The sequence below is a fragment of the Bufo gargarizans genome, chromosome 9 (assembly GCF_014858855.1).
Source record: "Bufo gargarizans isolate SCDJY-AF-19 chromosome 9, ASM1485885v1, whole genome shotgun sequence".
NCBI classification, from domain to species: Eukaryota; Metazoa; Chordata; class Amphibia; order Anura; family Bufonidae; genus Bufo; species Bufo gargarizans.
Genome location: NC_058088.1, coordinates 4,011,020 through 4,034,258, shown reverse-complemented (window position 1 = coordinate 4,034,258; position 23,239 = coordinate 4,011,020). Strand labels below are relative to the sequence as shown.

Genomic DNA, 23,239 nt, shown 5'->3' with positions numbered 1-23,239 from the left:
TTGTTCCTGTTGTTTTCTCCCTAGGGTTCTTCGGATACCTCTTGGCCGTAGCCATGACCACAAATAATATAGAAAACTTTTCCTGGTTTAGGTATTTTCAATTGCGCTCAGTACTATCCAGTCTGGACGATAAACTGGTGTTGGATATAGATAATTTATCCTTTTTGAATGATTGGGTAGGGGGTACATTGTCTAGAATAAAAATTTCAAATATATATAAGTTATTACTTAAGGCACGGTTTAGTGATACACAGTCACCAGGACAAAGAACGTGGGAGGCGGATTGTCCAAATTTACAATTGGAAGGGTGGGAGAATATTTTTGGGAACTTAGCTTCACTATCCCAGAACTTTAACCATGTCTTAGTACAATTCTATATCTGCCATAGATTATATATTACTCCTTTATGGATGAATAAGTGTGGATTAAGAGACACGTCTAACTGCCCCAAATGCGACACTGCAGGAGCGGATTTTCTTCATATGATATGGACTTGTCCTGAACTCATAAAATATTGGAACGCTATAAATAATTGTATTATGTATAAACTAAAAATTCGAATCCCCTTTGAATTACAAGTACTTGTGCTTAATGATCTTTCCAAACTAAATAATCATAACTATCAAAAGATCCTCCTGAGTAGGATACTGATGTTGGCCAGAGTGCTGATCAGTCGGACCTGGTTTGCCCGATATACTCCAGATATAAATACATGGATAAATTTAATTAATAAGGTAAAAAATTATGAGAAAATCATGTATAGACAGAGGGAATCTGAGGAGAAGTGGATTAAGATATGGGCTGGTTGGAGGACCTGACTAGTTGCGACTAGTTGCGATAGTTATTTATTTTTATTTATTTATTTGTTTATTTTTTTGACGCATCACAGGTAGGAGGGTAGGGGTTAGGGAATCGGGGTTGGGGGGGAATTGCATCCTTTTTTCTATTTCTATTTGTAGTGTTTTTGATATATTAATTAATAAAGATAATCAATAAAAAAAATTAAAAAAAATGCTATTATTTTCCCTTATAACCATGTTATAAGTAGCAAGGCCGATTTATTGGCCTGTATTTGTGGGAGGGGCGTCCTGGCCTATATCTGACTCACAGCTCCTCAGGTAGCAACGGATGGCAGCGATATTCCTGGTTACAGCAGACAGCGTCAGCGTTCCCAAGGCAGCATGACGTCACTTCCGGTTCGCGCTCCCTCCGGCGGTCCTGCGTCCTGGTGTGGCGGGTGAGTAGCTGCTGCCTCAGCGCAGCATCGGCTCGGTTAGTCCGGTCGGTGGGGTCGGTCCCTCTAAGGTAAGAGAGGGACATCCCCACACCGGAGCGGCAGTCTGGCAGCACGCCCCGCTCCCACGTGACTTGCACTCAGGTTGCAGGAGTCAGCGAGACTCCGATTTCTTTCCAGGGTTACCTCCGTTCAGGTCAGGTTTGGGGTTCAGAGTGTAAGTGCCCGGCGGCACGGGAGGGGAGGGGAGGGTGGTCACAGCAGTGCGCAGTCGGCGGCTCATGTGTTTAGTGATGCGCTGGCCAGATGTTTATCCACTACACTTCTGTGTCGCACTGTATTTAGTGATTTTATGCAACTATTGAGTTTTGTGACAAATGGATTTGTTGCAATGATTGTGATTTCACGTGACAGAGCACTTTGTACCATGTGTTTTACCAATTTGACTGGATTGCACTTGCTTTTGGGTATATATACCCTGTTATTGCACTATTGTACAGTTTGACAAAAGCCAGGGCAGGTGCAGCATGGTGTCCGGTAGAAATCGCACAGAACCACAGGTTTCACCTGTACGTAAGCCATCTCCAGGGGGCTGTCATTGTGTCATCTTGGGCCTTGTTTGTAGAAGGCTTCAAAAAAAAAAAAAAGGACGTTGTTTTGTGGGGGTAAAGTCTGGCACGGGCCGCCGTGCTGTCAGTTTAGGTAGGGATACATTAAAAAAAAAAAAAAAAAAAAGGGGAGGGGGGGGGGGGGGGCCATGCCATGCAGTGTGATGGTGAGGAGTTTGTTGGGGGCACGCACCCCCGACTACAAGCGCTCGATAAACGGGGCACACCAGACCCGGCACATTGCATGGCATCATACGCATGGTTCCGCCACAGTTGGGCGGTTTCAGGTGCTGGTATTTACCTTTTTGCCAGCCTCACGTTTCTGGCACAGGCTCGTCAGCCATTCGGCAAGCCCCGCGTTTACCCTATCAAGCAGGCAGTCGTGCCTCGCCACCCAGTCTGGGTCATCTGTACGCTGGCGCAAAAAAAAAACAAAAAAGAAAAAAAACTTATTTTGTTCATTCATACGTACAGGTTTACTTCCACGGTCGATCTCTTGCGTTCTTCTCATAACAGCGTCTTGTCCGGTTTTGGTAAGGTTTTTGCTCCTAAATTCGTCCACTATCACACGTCCTCCCTCTTTTTCTTACCTCAGGTGGTCACCAGGGTCAATTTCTTGCATGTTGATTTCTGCAGTGGCGGTGGTGGTCGGAGCACGGGTGTTAGTCTATCTTGGCACCTAATAGTGTTAGTGACGGTCCGTCATTTTGCTTGTTTCAACAGTCCGATCATGTCTCACGGCTCAGACATCGTGGATGCCTCTGGCGAAGATCTGGGTTCTAGGGCGTCGGAATCCGGCAGTATTCCTTCTCTGCGTAATTGGACTGTGCCTAAACTCATGTCTGAGTTAGCCAAGAGAGGCGTTCCTTTCCCGGCTGGGGCCCGGAAAGCAGAGTTGTATAGGCTATTGGTGTCCAACCCCGCAGAACCGCCCCAGCAAGAGGTCTCCATGGCCACAGTTCAGACCTCACTAACTCAGCTCCATGTCATGCTGAACAGCCTTACCTCCTCCGTGTCCGGGGTACAATCCAGATTGGAGTCAGTGGAGGCCAGGGTCGCTGGCTTGTCCTCACCCGTCACTCCGTTGCCAGTCGTAGCGGCACCCGTTGCCAGTACTTCAGGTAACTTTGTCACGGTACCTAACGTCACTCCAGCTCATTTTATTCCGGCCAACATCAAGAAGGACATCCTCGATGGCAGAGATGTGAACCTGGCTTCCCTCCTGATTGCCACTCGTGACTTATCGGACAATAGGGTCATTGCGTGCGGCGATGTTTCTGTTGTACTGAAGGGACGTGATCTTAGGCTCAGTAGAAAATTGACGATTCCGGAGTTTGTGCTTGCCTTCAGTCTTTACCGAGATGTCATCTGTTCGGTACGACCAGATAGGAGGGAAGAGTTGGACCTGTATCTCTTCAGGGTCACGGAGTTAGGCTACAAGTACGGAGGCTTCGGCTTCTATGACTACCATTGCTCCTTTTCTGCCAAAGCCGCAGCTGCGCTCAGTCAATTCCAGTTTACTACTAACTGGGCCAACATTGACACAGAGATATTCTGCAGGCATTTCGCGGGGCTGAAAGCACCGACTTGCTCTTCATGCCAGTCTATCTATCATACTGGAGAATGGTGTCATAATGCCGCGAGTGCCCCGAGGTCCAATCCTTCTCCTCCTATTCCTGGTCCGTCGGCTGGCATCCAGCAGAATTCGGCGGTCGATAAACTCGGCCGGCCGATCAAGTATCTGGGCAGGTCGCAGATCTGCAACAACTACAATTTTGCCACTTGCAATTATAGTCAGTGTCGGTTGTTGCACATTTGCGCAAACTGTTTCCGAGCCCATCCGAAAGTCGCCTGCTCATTAAAAACCGATAAACATTGCATGAGCGTGGTAAATGTAGAACTCTTGGAGTCATACTTACAGGGGCACGAGGACGCCTCCTTCTGCAACTTCCTGGTGTCAGGTTTCACCCATGGTTTCCACACAGGTCTGGTGGCATTACCGGAACACACCCATGAGTGTAGGAACTTGCAGTCAGCATCCCTCAACCCCGGGTCCATAGATAAGACTTCTCCAGGCAGAGCTAGACAAGGGGTACATCATCGGCCCCTTCTTGTCGTCCCCATTCGAACGCTGGAGGGTCAGCCCCATAGGGGTGGTTACGGGGAAGTTCAGCCGCAAAGAGAGGTTGATATTCGACTTATCAGCGCCACACGGGTTATCCACCCCCAGCGTGAATTCACTCATTCCAGCGGAGGAGGTCAGCATGGTGTACGCCTCCATCGATCAAGCCATTGCACTCATCCTTGCCACAGGCCCTGGGGCGATCTTGTCCAAAGCGGACATATCAGACGCCTTCAAGTTGATGCCAATCAGGCCAGAACTTTGGCGGTGGCACGGGATCAAGTGGAATTCTCTTTACTATTTTGCAACTAAGTTGACCTTCGGATCCCGCAGCAGCCCTTGGATTTTCGATCAACTGGCGAAAGCCTTGCACTGGATACTAGAGAACAGGTTTTGTTGCGAACACGTCATACATTACCTGGACGACTTTTTGTTGATCGAATCTCCACAGGGCTCGCCCAATGATCTTCAGAGCTTGTTAGCATGTTTCGCCCAACTAGGGGTCCCCGTTTCCTCCAAGAAGGTGGATGGTCCGGCAACCACCATCACTTTCCTGGGCATCGTGCTGGACACGGAGAGCATGTCAGCCAAATTGCCAGAAGACAAGTTGGCTAGGGTCCAGGCAGTCATTCGCAGTTTTGTCACCAGGAGGGTCACCACCAAGGTTGAGCTACAGTCATTGTTAGGCATGTTAAACTTTGCCATGCGCGTTATTCCCCAGGGCAGGTCGTTTGTAGCTAGGTTACTACCACTCCTCTCAGCAGCTCCCTGTCAGGACAGCCCGGTATTTCTGGACAGTCAAGCGCAAGCAGACTTGAGCATGTGGGACCACTTCTTGCGTCACTGGAATGGCGTGTCCATGTTTGTCCCGGCGGTCTCGTATGACTCCCCCGTCATATTCTCCAGCAGCGGGATCAGCACTGGGTTCGCTGCCATTTTTGGCTCCCATTGGCTGAACGGGGCGTGGCCGGGGGAGGTATGCGAGACCGCAGGAACATCTCAGACAACGGAGGCTAGGGACTTGTATCCCGTAGTGGCGGCGGCTCGCGCTTGGGGTAACCTGTGGACAGGCCGCACCGTGGTCTTCGCTTCTGCTAGTCCTTCCTCCTTGGCCATCCTCGACAGTGGCAAATCCAGATCTCAGCTAGTCATGTCATTGATGAGACGTCTGGCGCAGTTGTCGCTCTTACACAACTTCTTATTCTGTGGTACCCTCATAGGTGATACGCAAGTAGTAACAGTTAACGCTTTAGCTGAGATGAATTACTTTTATTTTCTCAGGTTTGCCCCGAAGCCGACGCATCGAGAACCCCGTCTCCTCGTCCGGACACACTCTTTCTCAGCTAAACCGATACCTGAACACGGCCCATGGGCTGTTTGCCAGGTCGCTCTCAGCCAACACCACCAGAGCATACAACACTGGCTGGCGGTTGTACCTCAAGTTCCAACAGGAACACCCCCCAGGCGACCTGGGCCACATAGACTTCATATTGGCGTTCATCGGGTACTGTCACGAGCACATGCATCTTTCTCCCGGCACCGTCAAAACTTATCTGGCCGGGGTCCAACATCATTTGTCTCGCTCGCAGCCAGAAAGAACGTCATTGTTTTCCAGTCACGTGGTCAAGGCCACGTTGAAAGGTCTACAGAACTGTACCCCAGGTGTCAACCCCCGTAGACAGCCCGTGTCCGGCCCCACGTTCAGAGGCATGTCCGATCTGTTGGACCTCAGGCCTTCGGGGTTCTGCAAAGCTTAGTGCTCAAAGCCGCCATCTACTTGGCCTTTTACGGCTTCATGAGGCCGGGTGAGTTCACGTCACTGTCACTCAGCAGCCCCTTCCTATCCCGCCGACAGTTGGTTCCCAGCCCAGAGGGCTTTGTCCTGTCCTTACCTGTAACTAACATATAGTAATTGTAGTGGATGGCACTCCTGGTTTGTGGTAGTCGGTGCTCAGCGGAAGAGGTCAGTCAGAATATACTTGTATAAACCACGGCACTCGATATATTGCAAAATTAGATTCTTTTATTTATTGTCCATCCCAAATGGATCTTTTTGTAAATATACTGGCCAACGTTTCGGTCCGTTAGGACCTTGATCACGGCCTGAAAAATATATAGGTACAACATTTTTTTTAAGTACCTCATAGGTACAATATCAATGGACAATAATTAGTACAAAAATTGTCAAAACAAGATAAAATAATAGACAAAATATTACAACTTCAATCGATGTCTATCGCAAGTATATGGAATAAATGAAATAAATGCGCCATATAGGGCAGGTTGGATAATGCTTGGCAGGACGTAGAAGTTGTCTGTGTCTTCGTTGTAAAAATTATTGTTGGACCTGTATATAGAAGGGTCATAGAGGTCTATGACCCTTCTATATACAGGTCCAACAATAATTTTTACAACGAAGACACAGACAACTTCTACGTCTTGCCAAGCATTATCCAACCTGCCCTATATGGCGCATTTATTTCATTTATTTCATTTATTCCATATACTTGCGATAGACATCGATTGAAGTTGTAATATTTTGTCTATTATTTTGTTTTGACAATTTTTGTACTAATTATTGTCCATTGATATTGTACCTATGAGGTACTAAAAAATGTTGTACCTATATATTTTTCAGGCCGTGATCAAGGTCCTAACGGACCGAAACGTTGGCCAGTATATTTACAAAAAGATCCATTTGGGATGGACAATAAATAAAAGAATCTAATTTTGCAATATATCGAGTGCCGTGGTTTATACAAGTATATTCTTACCTGTAACTAAGACTTCCCAGTCAGGTCCCCCTACCCTCATCAGGTTCTTCCCCACCTTTCACAAATGGTGTCCGGTCCACGTTCTACGGGAGTTGTCAGAAGCACTAGCCAGTCGCGGGGCTGACACCCCACTGTTACCTTTCGGGACAGCTGCATTGTCCACATCCCAATTCATAGCACACGCACGCATGCTAGCGACCAATTTGGGTTTAGACCCCCTCTCGGTGTCAGGGCATTCGTTCAGGATAGGGGCAGCCTCTGCCGCCTCCAGGCATCAAGTGCCAGCTCACATTATCCGCAAGTTGGGCCGATGGCGGTCCTCTTGTTACAGCCGGTATGTGCCGAACCCTGTCCGTGAGATTCACTGTGCCTTTCAGAATTTGGCGTTGTAAATATGTCAATAAACATGTGTGTATTTTCATGCTGGATTTTTGGCCTCTTTCAGGTGTACTCTCGACGGAAGCGGTTATGCCACAACTCAAGCCGCCAGTTTGTTTAGGGGGTATTTCAGGGCAGTAGGTTCTTTCACACATAGCCCCGGTCACAAGTAGCAAGGCCGATTTATTGGCCTGTATTTGTGGGAGGGGCGTCCTGGCCTATATCTGACTCACAGCTCCTCAGGTGGCAACGGACGGCAGCGATATTCCCCTCCCAGCCCGCCCCATTCTCTACATTCTCCCATAGGGTATACCCTCTTTCAGGTGTACTCTCGACGGAAGCGGTTATGCCACAACTCAAGCCGCCAGTTTGTTTAGGGGGTATTTCAGGGCAGTAGGTTCTTTCACACATAGCCCCGGTCACAAGGGAAAATAATAAAATCTACAGAACACCTAACCCAAACCCGAACTTCTGTGAAGAAGTTCGGGTTTGGGTACCAAACATGCAGATTTTTCTCACACATGTGCAAAACGCATTAAAATCATGCATTTTCCCGCGACGCACCCGCATCTTATCCGGCCCAAATCCATGACGCTCATGTGAAAGAGGCCTTATTCTTAAGCCACTTTGTAACCAGTTTGGCAGTATGCTTCGGGTCATTGTCCATTTGGAAGACCCCTTTCCGCCCAAGCTTTAACTTCCTGGCTGATGTCTTGAAATGTTGCTTCAGTATTTCCACATAATCTTCTTTCCTCACGATGCCATCTATTCTGTGAAGTGCACCAGTCCCTCCTGCAGCAAAACAACCCCACAACATGATGCTGTTTCACAGTTGGGATGGTGTTCTTAGGCTTCCAAGCTTCTCCCTTTTTCCTCCAAATGTAATGATGGTCATTATGGCCAAAAAGTTCAATTTTAGTTTCGTCAGACCACAGGACATGTCTCCTGAAATGTAGGTCTTTGTTCCTGTGTGCATTTAAAAAATTAATCTGGCTTTTTTATGTTTCTTTTGGAGTAATGGCTTCTTCTTGACAGAGTGGCCTTTCAGCCCATGTTGATACAGTACTGGTTTCACTGTGGACATTGACACAATCTTACCAGCTTCTGCCATCATCTTCACAAGGTCTTTTGCTTTTGTTCTTGGGTTGATATGCACATGTCGGACCAAAGCACTTTCATCTCTGGGACATAGAACCCGTCTCCTTCCTGAACAGTATGATGGCCAGACATTCCATCTTGCATATAATTGTTTGTACAGATGAACAAGGCACCTTAAAGGGAACCTGTCACCAGGATTTTGGGTATAGAGCTGAGGACATGGATTGCTAGATGGCCTCTAGCACAACCGCAATACCCAGTCCCCATAGCTCTGTGTGCTTTTATTGTGTAAAAAAACCTGATTTGATACATATGCAAATTAACCTGAGATGAGTCCTGTCCCTGACTCATCTCACATACAGGACTCATCTCAGGATAATTTGCATATGTATCAAATCGTTTTTTTTACACAATAAAAGCACACAGAGCTATGGGGACTGGGTATTGCGGATGTGCTAGCGGCCATCTAGCAACCCATGTCCTCAGCTCTATACAAAAAATCCCGGTGACAGGTTCCCTTTAAGGTATCTTGAAATTGCACCCAAGGTTGAGCCAGACTTGTGCAAGTCCACAATTCTTTTTGTGATATCTTGGCTGATTTCTTTAGACTTTCCCATGACGCTACACAAAGAAGCAGTGGGTTTCAGGTGTGCATTTAAATACATCCACAGATGTGTCTCTAATTAACTCAGATGTTGCCAACAAACCTAACAGAAGCTTCCAAACACATGACATCATCATATGGGCAGTCCAGAATTGTTTAAAGGCATAGTAATCTTAGTGTATGTAAACTTTTAACATTGCGAAAGTAATAAAAATGCCTTAAAACATTCTCTCTCTTATTATTCTGGCAGTTGGAAAATAGTAATAATTATGGTAATCCTAATTGACCAAAAGCAGGAAAGGTTTATTCTGATTTCATGTCAGATATTGAGAAAAACGCATTTGTGTCTTGTTATATAGTGTATGTAAACTTCTGGTTTCAACTCAATACCGGGGTATATACTGTATATACACTGTGGTGCACAGGGCCACGCAGAGAGTGGAGAGGCGACCTCACAGGCATGGAGGGGGCATTGGTGACATCGGAGGGAATTAGGATCACACAAGGGAGGTACTGGGCTCTCTAAATAGGTGGACTTGGGCACATTGAGTAGGTGGTATAGGCTCCCTGAGGCTTGGGCTCTTTGGAAGTTTGGAAACGCCCTGCTGGGCACTTTGTGCTTATAGAACAAACATAATTTTCGGGCAAGAGCAAATGCACAAAAGTATACCTGTCACCGCCAGCTCTGTGAGAAGGTCTGTTAGACGTTCTTCGCTACCTCTTGCATGACGTTCTTTGTTTTGGTTTCACTTTTTCATCTCCTTTCCTTCTCCCAGCTGTCACCTATTTGCACTGATTGTCTCCCTTTATATTCCCTCCCATACTGCCTCACTTTGCGGTTTATACTTCTTCCTGGATGAGTTGTTCACTGCTGGATACTGCTTCTCCTGATTCCTCAGATAAGTCTGTTTCCTTTATTTGTGTTTCCTTGCTGGCTTGATTGTAGGTGACCCTGACTCCCTCTGTATAAAGTGCAGGGAGCCGGTGGTTGTGTCCCCTCACTATTATAGGGTTTTCAGGTGTCATATAGTATAAGGTACGTGGGCATGCAGTTGTCTACCATAAAGACCTTTGCATGGGCATAGCAGTCAGGGAGAGCTCTAGGGGTTTTATAGGGCTCACCCATATGCTGCTTAGTTTGGGATCAAGCCAGTCGGATGTTTATTTATAAGTTCCAGCTTTCTGCAACACCATCCGTGACAATACCAATACCAAAGGTATGTTTTAAACCATGTCTAAGTGCACATCAGCACCATTGCCTTACTTTTACAGGCCAAATATTGGTCACAGATTCCCTTTAAGGGGTTAAACTTACGGCTTGGCTTCAAACCACTAGTGTAAGAATCCCCTACAATTCGCACCATGGACTGCAGTGCCAATTCTCCAACTATATCACTACAGAGAGTTATTAGGTGCCGCTTTGTGTAAGGTAAAATTCGAAGAAGACAAATCAAAAGTAGAAGAGAGAGAACGGGATGCCTATGCGCAAATCATCATGGGACCACATATGAAGACCATGAAAACAATGGACTGGAACCATGATTTTTTTTTTGTATGGTCTAAATTTGAGGGGACGTGCCTAACCAATGATGATGAAAGTACAACAGCTGGAGAAGCTTGTCTAGATCTGCAGCAGAATGAGCTGTCATGGAAAGGGTTAAACCCTTTAGTGAGATGTGTTGTTTCGTAAGCCTATGGTTCATCTTGGTATGAAAGCTCGTTGAATCCTCGCCTCGCTAGCATTGACACAGTTACACAGTTCCTCTTTGTCACACTGCCTTACTGAAAAGACACTCCCCTGTCATACATTGTCCCATCCCTTCTGTGTAATGACACGGGGGGTCTGAAGCCCAGGAACTCTAAGCAAACGCGCTTAGCAGACCCCAAGGAGTGGCCCCATCGTTCTTCCTTGCAACCTCCCTGCAACATGAATCGCAAGGACAGCAAAAGGTGAGGCTCAGCTTCTATTGGTGGTGAGACACCAGGAGTTGTAAGCTCTGGCTCTTGGTTCCTCAAGGAGATCACATACCTTGGTAACTGAGATCTTTTGGCTTCTTGTTTAGTTGTACATATTTGTAGGTTTGGATGTATAGTGAGAAGTCCACCAGCCCCGACTGACTACGAGACATCAGTTCCTGATTTAGTCTGATTTCTGCTTTTTTACGGTGCACAGTATATTGTGCTGGGTGACGGATTCTGTAAGAGAAGGGTGGGATGCCATAGCTATTGTTAGAACCAGCCAGTAGCTGGGAGTGGGGATTATGGAAGAAGAAAGTAAGGAATGGTGGGAAAGTGTGGGCAAAAGTTAAGGATAGTCCGTTGTAGCAGAACAGCGAAAATAACTGAAGCACTGGTTCTGTCAAATGACATAAACAAACGGCGCCTTATGAACCCCATTGACAAAAATGCCACAATATACTGCACAATTTTTTTAACATAATCTGCAACAAAGCCCACTAACGGAGCCTCCGATGCAGATGTGAACATAGCCTAAGATACCGTTGGCCCAGAGAAGAAAAACACGAGGGCTCAACCTACAAATGCATTATGACTCTGCACATTACACATATAGGTCATAACATTACTAAGGACTAATGATTTATTGGACGAAAATATCACATAAAGTTCGCAGTGAAGCCGAGCAGCAAGGGATCTGCTCCAAAGTCAGGTTCTGATAGGACTGTCTATTGCTGGACCTCCTGGAGCCTGCTGTGATAGAGTCTAGTAGTAAAAGATCTACTCTGCTTTCAGGTTATGATGAGATTGTCTACTCCTAGACCTCCTGAGACCAGTTGTATGGAGCTAGTCCTGTTACTATGTCAGGACCTGAATCCGTTAAGGCAATACTTTGGTGGTCCTGTCTGACGTATTTCAGTTGTAGCAGCTTTGTCCAATGTGTGTCATTGACGGGCCTTTTTTTGTTTTTTTGTCATATTGATAAGATGCACCATTAATGTATAATCTGTTTTGTTACAACCATTGATCTGACTGATCCTGAGAAAGTGGGTCACGTTGATATAGGATAGGTAGTCATGAATATGTTGCATTGTCAAGTGTACCCCATAGAAGATGACCATAGGTCCTGGGCTGTTCCCCACACTTGGCTTGCCATCCTTTGCCACATCTTTACCTTTCTTAGCTAACATTGACAACTGGCTGTTACCATTCCGTTTGTCAAAAGGGCCATGTCTCTACATACTAACAGTGGCCAATCATTGATGAAAGTATCAAAATGTGTAGGATGTCATCGTCTTGACAAGGGTAATAGAACATCCAGTTGTCTGTTAAACCTAGAAGGCACAGAGTTTTTGTGAAAACAAGGATTTACTATAACCGACATGGCAAGAGAGGTGTCAGCTCTTCTATAAGTCCAGTGACTCGCAAGTAACGTCTCCTCTGATTGTAAACGTTCGATTTTCTCATATTCTTCATCTGACCCAGACCCCCATGACAACTGGCGAGACATATTTGGCTCCTCACTTCTGCAACCATCCTCTATAGCAACACCAATATATTCAGGCCAAACCCCACTAACAAATACAGACTGAAATCCCACTACTTACTCTCCTATTCTCCAGATGCCCCTAAACAAATACAGACCCCCATGACAGACCTCCAACCAGTCTCTCAAACTAAATAGACTAAATACAGACCACGAAATAGATCCCCTAAATAAATGCAGGCCCCCAGCCAGACCCCCTAGATAAATACAGGCCTCAGACCAGACCTTCTTAAATACAGACCCAGACGCCTAAATAAATTCAGACCCAAGACCATACAGCCTAAATGCATATCCACATTCCACCTAAACTATTACACACACCCCAGACCTATTCTGATTATTGGATCCTTGCAGGGCCTACAGTGTATGGGTTCTCAGGAAGATAAGGTCCCATAAGGAGGTCACATAATGCAGAGACAGATGGTGGATATAAGTAGTGCTGCATTTTCAGGGGCTGTGGGACATTTTAAAAGGGGTTCTATGTGGTCTCCTGTTTTTGTTAGGGTTTAGAGTAAGGGTTTTTGGGGTAGTGAACATGGGTTCAGAGGATCATTTGAGAATGGGGCTGAATTCTCCTTGGAGCCCATACACTTTAGGTACAACCATCCTTGCAGCGTTGTCCATTGGCTTCAGGACCTGCACACATATGGACACGTGACCATATGTCCAAAGGTTAGTTTCTACATTTACGGGTCTTGCACACATTTGTATATTCAGGGACTACTGCACATCATAGTGTTGTTGCAGGCGTTTCAGCATTCATGACAAAAACCACAACATGACCGCAATTTCCAACAAATCCTTGGGCACTTTGGGTGATTAGTCCCCCCCCTCCCACCAAGGAGCATCAGACTGCTGCCCAAAATGAGCACCTCTCTTCGATACGTGCAGACGATGAGACCTTCTAATCATGGACATCCATGGTGGTACACTGTTATCTATAACGTACCTTATTGGCATGCCTGAAATTTTTGTAGATGGAATCCCATGTTAAAGAGAGATTCTTCTGTCCAGATCATGTGATGATCATACATGTACTATAGCTTGCTGTTTAAGAATATATATACATCTTTACCTCTAAGCAATTGCCAGGGGTGTCCATAGATCGGGTGCATAGATTACAGTTCCACCTGGACTCTGGTGCCTGAGGCCCTTTGCCACAAATTGTATACTGCGACCCAGATTTTGCCTTGAGGCCCAGAGGCTGCATGTTACGACTTTAGCAAATGTACCGACTAACCTATGGTAGCCAAATCTTCTCATTAGTAGTAGGGCAAGATGGTTGGAAAATCAAGGTAAATTTGTTGAAATGAACCAACTTCTCTACCTGTAAATGTGCAAGGAGTCCTAAATGTCTCAGATTTTTTGTAATTTTAAATGTATCTGAATCCAGATGAACCTTTTCTTTCAGTTGATGTATGATCAATGGTGAGTGCTTAAAGGGGTTCTCCACTTTAGGCAATCCTTGTTAGAAGGGTCCTTTGACAATTAGCTAATCACAAAGTGTCCTCCTTCTGGGACCTCCAGCGATCGGCTCTAATCTTTGGGGAAACCTGGCAGTAAATGTTCAATTTTTTTGCAGTGCCACCACAGGGAAAATTAAGCATTACAAAGTGTCCATTCAATCAGTGGGTTGTGTGTGTAATGTGGGACAGGTCAGGTCCTCCAGATCAAGGGATGTTCTTCATAATTGCTCTCCACTCTGGACAAGACATAAGAATCTTCAAAAGAGTACCCTCTAAACTGGGCAAACCCTTCAAATAGCAGTTCCCTAATGAAATATTTTTATTAGAGGTGCAGGGGAGCAATCCAGGTTGTCACGGGCTGGCATCAGGACACAATGTAAACCTACTGTGTCACTTTAGCTTTAGTTTTTTACCTTGGTTGGAGTCTATGGGAATGTGCAGTTTTTAACTTATAGCGCTTCTCACAGGGGTAGACATTGCATCAGTAATTCTCAGGTTGCATCTTGGAAGATGGCACCAATATCAACAGATAATAGTTTGGAGATGGTACATCGAGGGGTGAAATGCAGAAATTTGGCATAATTTAATCAAAATTGGTCAAGCTAGGCCAGACAGGAGTCAATAAGTGAAGTCAATCAGATTTTTAGCAAATGAAAATCCCACCTTTACACTTGACAGACATCTAGGAACCTTGTTGATCAGGTTATTGGTCACCAGGGGTGGCCAGAGAAGAAGTTGTGATAGGGGCCGAGATCAGAGAGTGATGTTGGCCACATCCGCCACACAAATCCAAAAGAGGGCTACCTGGAGAAATTCTGACTTGTTTCACATGTAGACTTAAAGGCCAGTTCATCCAAGTTCTTGACAATTACAAAAATTAAGGGTATGTTATTGTTTTGTTTTTCACAGAAAATCTCGCCTGGAGTCTACAAGTCAAACTATTAACAGTAATGGAGTCATCCTCCCTGCTAAGGGTCGGCCTAGTCATAGTCGGAGGAGGAGAAGGATGACTTGTCCAAGCCCTGCCGAGATTAACAAGGCTCTTGGGTATGTCACACTGGAGCAACTGGGAAAGAGCTGCAGCCTGGAAGAACTGCTGGAGAAATGCATACAGTCATTTGGTAAATAGCTTCAAACTCACCTCACCAGGGATAGTCTAACTCTGAGAAGCCAGGTCAGGTCACCTGAAAGATTTACAGGCAGCACATCTTCCACCTTATGGGTATTCCCATCTCAGACAGTAATGACATATTGCTAGGATATGCCATCAATGTCAGAGAGGTGTGGGTCCTAACTCTGGGACCTTGCTCCTATCTTGAGAACGGGACCCATGAAGTGAAGGAGAGTGGGCCGTGCAAGCGCAGCCACCCTCTGTTTACTGTTATGGGAGTTCCAAAAATAGCCCAGTGTGGTAAATGGAGAGGTGGGCGTGCATGCCCGGTGCGCTCCCCATTCACCCCAATGAGACTTCTGAAAAACAGGTTTTGGGGGGGACCTGTTCTGGAAATAGGAGCCGGTCACAGGGGTGGGAGCTCCACCTATCTTACAATATGCCATCAATGTCTGAGATGGGCCAACCCCTGAGTCTGTTCAACTGAATTTCCCAAGAATATATCAATGAGTCCATGAACCTTTATAGAAGATAGCAAACTAGGCAGTTGCCAAGGGTCTCTGATTTCTATGTGCAACCCTCCCCCAAGGAGCAGTATCTTAGCAGTAAACTAAGAGCACCCAGTAATATTTAGCAGAATATGGTGGTATTATGTTGGATCTTTAAAGGATAACTGTCATATTTTCATAAAAAAATCTATTTCAGCATATGTTACTGCTGCAGCAGCATTATGCATAAAGCAATCTTTAGTTTCTTCACTTACCACTGTTTTCCTTGAGTTTTCCCCTTAGTTACAGCTGTTTTGAATCCTACATAATGAGGATCTTATCAAGATGGCTCCTCTGTCAGTTCTCTGAGGCCAAAACTGCTTTCCCTCACTTCACATACAAACTTGCTGTAGCCAGCAGCTCCCTGCCGGGCAATCAGATTGGATTACTGAGAGACACGCCTCCTCACTCTGAAGCATAATGCAGGTGTTCCGTTAAATTATGGTACCTGTTAAAATCTGGTACCCTCGTCACTTCCGCTATGTATCTCGTCACTTCCGCTATGACGTACAGCTTGAAAAGGAGGTGTGATAGTTGAAGTCGGCACCAGATTGTCTGAAAAGCAGGCGTGTTGGCACCTGCGGACAAGCAACCTGGGTACCATAATTTTACATTCAGCGCCTGTGAACGCGCAGAGGGAGGAACGCACGCAGGGAGGGGAGGAACAACCAACCTGGGTACCGTAATTTTACTTTCAGCGCCTGTGAAAGCGCGCGGAGGGAGGGAGGGTGGGTATCGTCGATTTACGGGCCACCACGCATGCGCGAACCAGATTGCATTTTGAACGCTTACATCCAGCGCCTGTGAACGCGCAGTGGCCCGTAAATCGACGGTACCCTCCCTCCCTACGCGCGTTCACAGGCGCTGGATGTAAGCGTTCAAAACGCAATCTGGTTCGCGCATGCGCGGTGGCCCGTAAATCTACGGGCTGCCTGCAGCGTTTTGGTGTCCGCCTGGCCGTGCGGAGCCAAACGGATCCGTCCTGACTTACAATGCAAGTCAATGGGGACGGATCCGTTTGACGTTGACACAATATGGTGCAATTGAAAACGGATCCGCCTCCCATTGACTTTCAGTGTAAGTCAAAACGGATCAGTTTGCATTATCATGAACAAAATGCAAATTTTGTTCATGGTAATGCAAACGGATCCGTTCTGAACGGATACAAGCGTTTGCATTATAGGTGCGGATCCGTCTGTGCAGATACCAGACGGATCTGCACCGAACGCAGGTGTGAAAGTAGCCTAAAGTTGTCCTTAGCAGATGCAATCTAATGTCTAATGTCTATGGTAGACCACAAACTGTCTGGATCCCCCAATAAATGTCTCACATGGCCAGCTGAAAAGGACTATATCCCCAATATTATTTTTTACTAATTAAAACTAGATACTAATAAATGCTTTTTTTATCAGTTTTTTCTGTACATGATTATGTGGAGACCTGAGTTGCTGTTAAGAGCATTTGAAGATTTGCTTTACAGCTGCTGCAGTGTGGCGATGAGTCATTGGCTTCTATGGGATAGTGTTGTGGGCCTGCTGTGTGACCTGTGCGGAGGTCATTGTACAGGAAGGGGGAGTGTGAACATCACCTATTGTAAACACAGTGATTCTTTGGTATCTATAAGTATAGATGTTACCTGTGATTGTAATCCTTCCTGTGATGATAATGAGATGACTGTTGAAAAGTGAAGGTCAACTGAACAGAAACTATGGTCAGTGGTCAGTGTTAAAACTTCAGGATTTTCGTTTTTTTTCTGTATGGATAAAAAAGGAAAACAAAAACATTCCCTTCAAAGAGGACATATCAGTAGGCTCAACCATATTAAAGCAGGCATACTGCCTGGTAGGGTTAATCCTCGTGGTTAAAGCAATACTTTTATCGTCAAAAACCGTTACACCGTTGTAAGTGTTAATCAATATGCTAATTAGGGCTTCGGTGCTCCAAGGAGCAGGCCCTCAGCTTCTTACCTTTCCTACAATAGCCATACCCTCTTCCTATGACTGACAGAGCCAGGCATCATCCTTATCCTCTTGCCTGGCCCTGTAGTCCTGTGGCGCATGCGCAGCAATCATCTCTGGAATGGGGAAACCCGAAGGATCTACAGCACATGTACAGAGGACCATGATGATGCTTGGAACTGTTAAGTCAAGGAATGGGTGCATGGCAAATATAGGAAAGTGGAGGAGCTGAGCTACACTAAGGGGCTACCTGGGCTTGTTCCCCAGTGCGTTGAAGCTCTAATTAGCAGATTGATTATACAAACCTAACAGATTTTGGAGATAAATGTATTGCTTTAATCAGCAAGATCAACCCTACTAGGTAGTAGGCCTGGTTTCCTGAGGTTGATCCTGCTGACAAGTCCTCTGTAAGGCCCAATGTATACTATGAGGCAGAATGGACAATGGTGGTTGTGTTGTCGTCATGAATGTTCCTTGTTTAACTTGGTTTGACAAGATATGGACGGAAAGATCTGGAGGAACGAAGACACCATTCATATGATCCTCGTCATGCATAGCTGGGTGGTGCCATCTGCCGAATTTGCACGGAAGCTTCTTCAACTATATCCTTACCTGTTTTTTTAATATGGTGCAAGATGTTTAGGGCTTTGTTGTCACGCTCAATATAGAGTGCGTTTGTTTGGGTCCTTAACCACCAACTACTTACAGGGAAGCTGCTCAAAACCACCGAAGAATGCAGGTCTGCCATTTCCTCAGGTAAATCCTATTTGTCTTCTCTGCCTGTCTTGTCCCAGAACTTACCTCTTCAGATTGCATCTATGTCATGGTAGGCACCTCCTTCTCCAAGACCGTTCTGCCCATCCATATGTGTACTGTCTCGGTTATACATTCTTATAAACTCTAGTGAAGGGATGGCCAACCTGTGGCTCTCCAGCTGTTGTAAAACTACAACTCCCACCATGCCCTGCTGTAGGATGATAGATGTAGGCAGTCTGGGCATACTGGGAGTTGTAGTTTTGCAACAGCTGGAGAGCCTCAGGTTGGCCATCCCTGCTCTAGAGTAATAAAGTCTCAAATGTTCAAAGAGGTTGTCAGATCTTAAAGGGGTTATGCCACAAGTGATGTAAAAAATGAAAATCAGACACCATATAGTACATCACAATCTCTTTCTAGCAGAGCTAGAACCAGCCCTGGACCTCACATGGATCCAGAGATCTCCACATTCATTGCTCCAATTGCTCTGCTAGATTTATTTCAGGGTGGCAGCTCGGGGAGTCTGTCCACATTTCCTTTCTGCTGCAGCACCTGCCCTGTAGCTGCCACAGCTTCTAACAGAAGATAAGGCTGGTGACAGCTGAGCATGTGCGACCACCTTAGTGAGGAGGACAAGGAATAAGGAAAAGAACAAACAGCAGGTGGCGCTATACAGATATATTTTATTGAATAGCTCACTGGCTTTACTACATTTTTAATTACCTGCAAAGAGAAAAGTAATCAGATCCAGGTGCTGGTTTTAAAAATATTGAATATTTTTCGTGGCACAACCCCTTTAACAATCCTTTTTTATTAGACCAGTGCTCCAAAAAATAAGCTGATTACAGACTGTCCCTGCAATTTGGATGTAAGTCTAAAATTCTCCTGCAGCACCACCACCAGGGAATTGAAGCATTACATGGTGCTCATTGAAATCAATAGACCATCCATGCACACAATGCAATAGACCATCCATGCACACAATGCACTAACAGGGTATTTGAAAATGGGTTTCCTGAACTAGACAATGCCTATAAGATGCAACTGCTGCAAGAAGTGAAGTTTAGCTGCAATGACCTAATATCCTGTGATGATAATGAGATGACTGCTGAAAAGTAATGTATATTGAACAGGAAGTGGCAGTGTGAAAACTAGAGGACTTTAGGTTGCATTGGTGACAGGTTTGATCTGTGGGTGGTCCGGATGCTGGTCAGGGTGGATGTAAGTGCTCAGTTGAGTGCCTTGTCCCCTCGTTTCTGTTAGACTCTACTTAGAGATTGGAGCAAGCAGTGTATGGATTCATAGAAAATCTATGTACATTGCTTGTTAGGAGACCCGTGCCAAATGGTAATAAAGGGACACAGAGTTCAGCTGGGGTCTAATCTGGACCCCCACTGATTATGGCTGCTGACTTGTCACTATGACAGGTCAGAAGTTTCTGAAAAAGAAGACGGTCGTCCAGAGTTAGAAAATGTGGCCGATTTCTTCCAAAAACAAGACCACACCCGTCCACAGGTTGTCTCTGGTGTATTGCTGATAAACCCCTTTTTCAGTGGAGCGGAGCTGCATACCGGACAAAACCTGGGGACAGATGTGGCCCTGTTTCTAGAAGAAAGAGGCCATGTTTTTCTAAGGCTAGTTTCACAGTAGAGTTTTAGAGCTCCTGTAGGCTGTTCCGGCAAGAAACAGCCCAGAGCTCTCTGGATCTGGCATTGCGGAAGATGCCTGAATGCCCGCCAGCCCTATTAACTATAATGGAGACCAATGGAGATCTGGCTGCAACCTGGCAAATATGCCGAGAATCGGCAGGACTGCACAGTTGTATTTGTCCAGACGATTCTCACCATATTTGCCGGGTTGCAGCCGGATTTCCACCAGTCTCCATTATAGTTGATAGAGCCGGCGGGCATTTAGGGAGCTTCCGGCAATGCCAGATCCAGGGAGCTCCGGCTGTTCTCTGCCGGGACAGCCTGCAGGAGCTCTCAAACTCTACTGTGAACTAGCCAAATCCCTGAACAACACCTTAAATAACTAGAATTTATTTTAAATATGGCTTAGTTCGGTAACCCTCTGTTATGGTGGATAGACCTATTAATCTCAGTCTTCCTTTACCTCCAGGTTCTGGGTGAATCAATATCCAGAGGTGTTTCGTCTGAACACTGAACTAGAAGAGCTGATGGGTGATTTTTGGGAAGTGGTAAAGAACAAAAGAAGGTCAAGTGATCAGCAACAAAGTATCGACAGCTCATGCTTGTAAGAACCTATTTTAACATTCATGAAAAGCATAGGCGTATTTTGCTGTTCCTGGGCCCCAGTGTCGCAGGGCCACACACCTGCTATGTGCCATTTATCATATCGGTGAGAATGCAACCTTTGCACAACCTAGAACTGTACCCGGGTGACAAATAACCTTGACATTCATGATCCACTGCTTTCATTTCAGTGATATGTATGTTTACTTGATATTTTATCATTCTGGATATCTCCTACTTTTGCACAATGGTTCATGGTTTTTAGGAACAATGTAACATTAGACAAAGGGAACTTTTATAAACATTCTGTAGTTTAACACCTTTATGTTAATTAAATCTTAACAGGTACAAACTTCTGTGCTTAAAGGCATGTACACTTTCAGGGCAACTTTTTTATGTTTGCATTTTACTCATTTTGGGCTACAATTATTATTTTTTTTCAATTGGTCTTTATTAAAATGTTTAGACATTTTTAAGATACAGGGGTTAAAAAATCCATGTAAGCCATATTCTTAGCAGTTTGATAAGAGTTTACAATAATAAGTGCTTATGAGGTCAGGAAATCAGAGATAAACTTTCACATGAGCCCTCAGCTGACTGGGAATTGATACTCTAAAAATACTGATTTGTAACCCTTGTTAAAAATGGTTGGGTATTTATTTAATAAAGACCAACTGAAAAAATTATTTTTACATCAAAATATGTAAAATGCAATCATAAAAATTTTCCGGAAGGTGTCCATAGAATAGCCTTTAATAATCTGTTACATATCTTTATAGTGGTCAGGTCTCCAAATCGCCTGCAAAGACATTTCCATACAGTGTCTTGCAAAAGTATTCGACACCCCCCCCCCCCTCTTTGACTTTTTTTGTATTTTGGTGCCTCACAACCTTGAATTAACATGGATTGTTTGAGGATTTGCATAATTTAATTTACAGAACATGCCCGCAACTTTAAAGATGTTTTTTTTTATTTTATTTTTTTATTGTGAAGCAAACAACAAATAGGACAAAATAACAGAAAAAGTCAATGTGCATAACTATTCACCCCCCTAAAGCCAATACTTTGTAGAGCCACCTTTTTGCGGCAATCACAGCTCCAAGTCGCTTTGGATAAGTCTCGATGAGCAGTCGCCACATCTTACCACTGGGATTTCTGCCCATACCTCCTTGCAATACTTCTCCAGCTCCTTCAGGTTGGATGTTTGCGCTTGTGAACAGCAATCGTTAAGTCTGACCACAGATTTTCTATTTGATTGAGATCTGGGCTGTGACTCGGCCATTCCAACACATTTACATGTTTCCCCTTAAACCAGTCAAGTGTTTCTTTAGCCGTGTGTTTGGGGTCATTGTCCTGCTGGAAGGTGAACCTCCGTCCTAGCCTCAGATCACGCACAGAGTGGTACAGGTTTTGCTCAAGAATATCCCTGTATTTAGCAGCATCCATCTTTCCCTCCACTCTGACCAGTTTCCCAGTCCCGTCCCCCCAGCATGATGCTGCCACCACCATGTCTCACTGTGGGGATGGTGTTCTCTGGGTGATGTGATGTGTTGGGTTTGCGTCAGACATAGTGTTTTCTATTTGATGGCCAAAAAGTTCAATTTTAGTCTCACCAGACCAGAGCCCCTTCCTCCATACATTTTGGGAGTCTCCACATGCCTTTCCGCAAACTCACAACGTGCCTTTTTGTTTTTAGCTGAAAGTAATGGCTTTCTTCTGTCCACTCTGCCATAAACCCAACTCTATGGAGCGTACGGCTTACTGTCGTTCTATGTACAGATACTCCAGTCTCTGCTGTGGAACTCTGCAGCTCCTCCAGGGTTACCTTAGGACTCTGTGCTGCCTCTCTGATTAATGCCCTCCTTGCCCAGTCCGTGAGTTTTGGTGGGCGGCCGTCTCTTGGCAGGTTTGCTGTTGTGCCATGTTCTTTTCATTTGGTAATGATAGATTTGATGGTGCTCCTGGGGATCATGAAAGATTTGGATATTTTTTTATAACCTAACCCTGACTCGTACTTCTCAACAACATTTTTTTCTCATTTCCCTTCACCAACTTAGACTATTGTGTTCTGATCCATCACATAAAATTCAGATTAACAAAACATTGAACTTAAGGCTGTAATGTAACACAATACGAAAAAAGTCAAGGGGGGTGAATACTTTATGTCCGTTCCGCAAAAGATAAAACATGTCTTATTGTTGTACGCAAAGTGCGGACCACTGACCGCTTAAAGTCGAATGGATGCAACAAGGACATTGACTGTATTTTGCGGATCTGCATTTTGAGGACCAGAAAATACATACCGTCGTGTGAAGGTATCCTATATCTTTTGGGCTGTGGGAAGCCACGCCAACTTAGAAAAATGCTGCGTGTAGCGTAAAAACTTAAAAAGTCGCACAGATGGTGCTTGCACAAAAATCTAAGGCTTTTATGATGCCATAAAACTTGCACAAAGGCCATGATAAATTTCCCCTATAGAGTTCAATAATAAAGTTCTGTCTGCCTGCAGTCTCCACTGCATACACTATATACATGGAACTTAATAATGAAACGTTTTGCCTAGTAAAGGCAGAAACAAAGCAAACATTTTGGGACTTAAAGCCTATGAACACTTTTTTCACAGAATTTTTTATTTGCTTTCTAAATCTAAGATTAAACAACTTTCTAAAAAGTTTTTATTAAAAAAAATCCTACCATTTTGCTTTTGCAGAATGTGTGTAATTCCTTCATCTAGCCACCGGTGCTGCTGAGTCTGACATGAATCTGTCAGAGCTTTGCTCCTGTTTCTGACTGCTCTCTCTGCTCTCCCCCTCTAGTGTTAGAAGTAGCAG

General features: G+C 45.0%; 2 protein-coding genes across 2 annotated transcripts in view; one reads left to right on the top strand and one right to left on the bottom strand.

The window, feature by feature from the left end:
* LOC122946547 (rho GTPase-activating protein 11A-like) overlaps nucleotides 1-10,943 on the bottom strand; it is a 47,238-nt gene extending 36,295 nt beyond the window's left edge. Inside the window, 1 exon segment of the mRNA XM_044306258.1 lies at nucleotides 10,848-10,943. The gene's annotated coding sequence lies outside the window, so the exon portion shown is untranslated.
* The window catches only part of RASGRP4 (RAS guanyl releasing protein 4), a 58,288-nt gene continuing 45,668 nt past the window's right edge, over nucleotides 10,620-23,239 (top strand). The window contains 5 exon segments of the mRNA XM_044305922.1: nucleotides 10,620-10,768; nucleotides 14,696-14,907; nucleotides 17,900-18,005; nucleotides 18,106-18,159; nucleotides 20,275-20,409. Of these exon segments, the coding sequence (XP_044161857.1) occupies nucleotides 10,746-10,768; nucleotides 14,696-14,907; nucleotides 17,900-18,005; nucleotides 18,106-18,159; nucleotides 20,275-20,409 (530 nt within the window). The 5' untranslated portion in view covers nucleotides 10,620-10,745.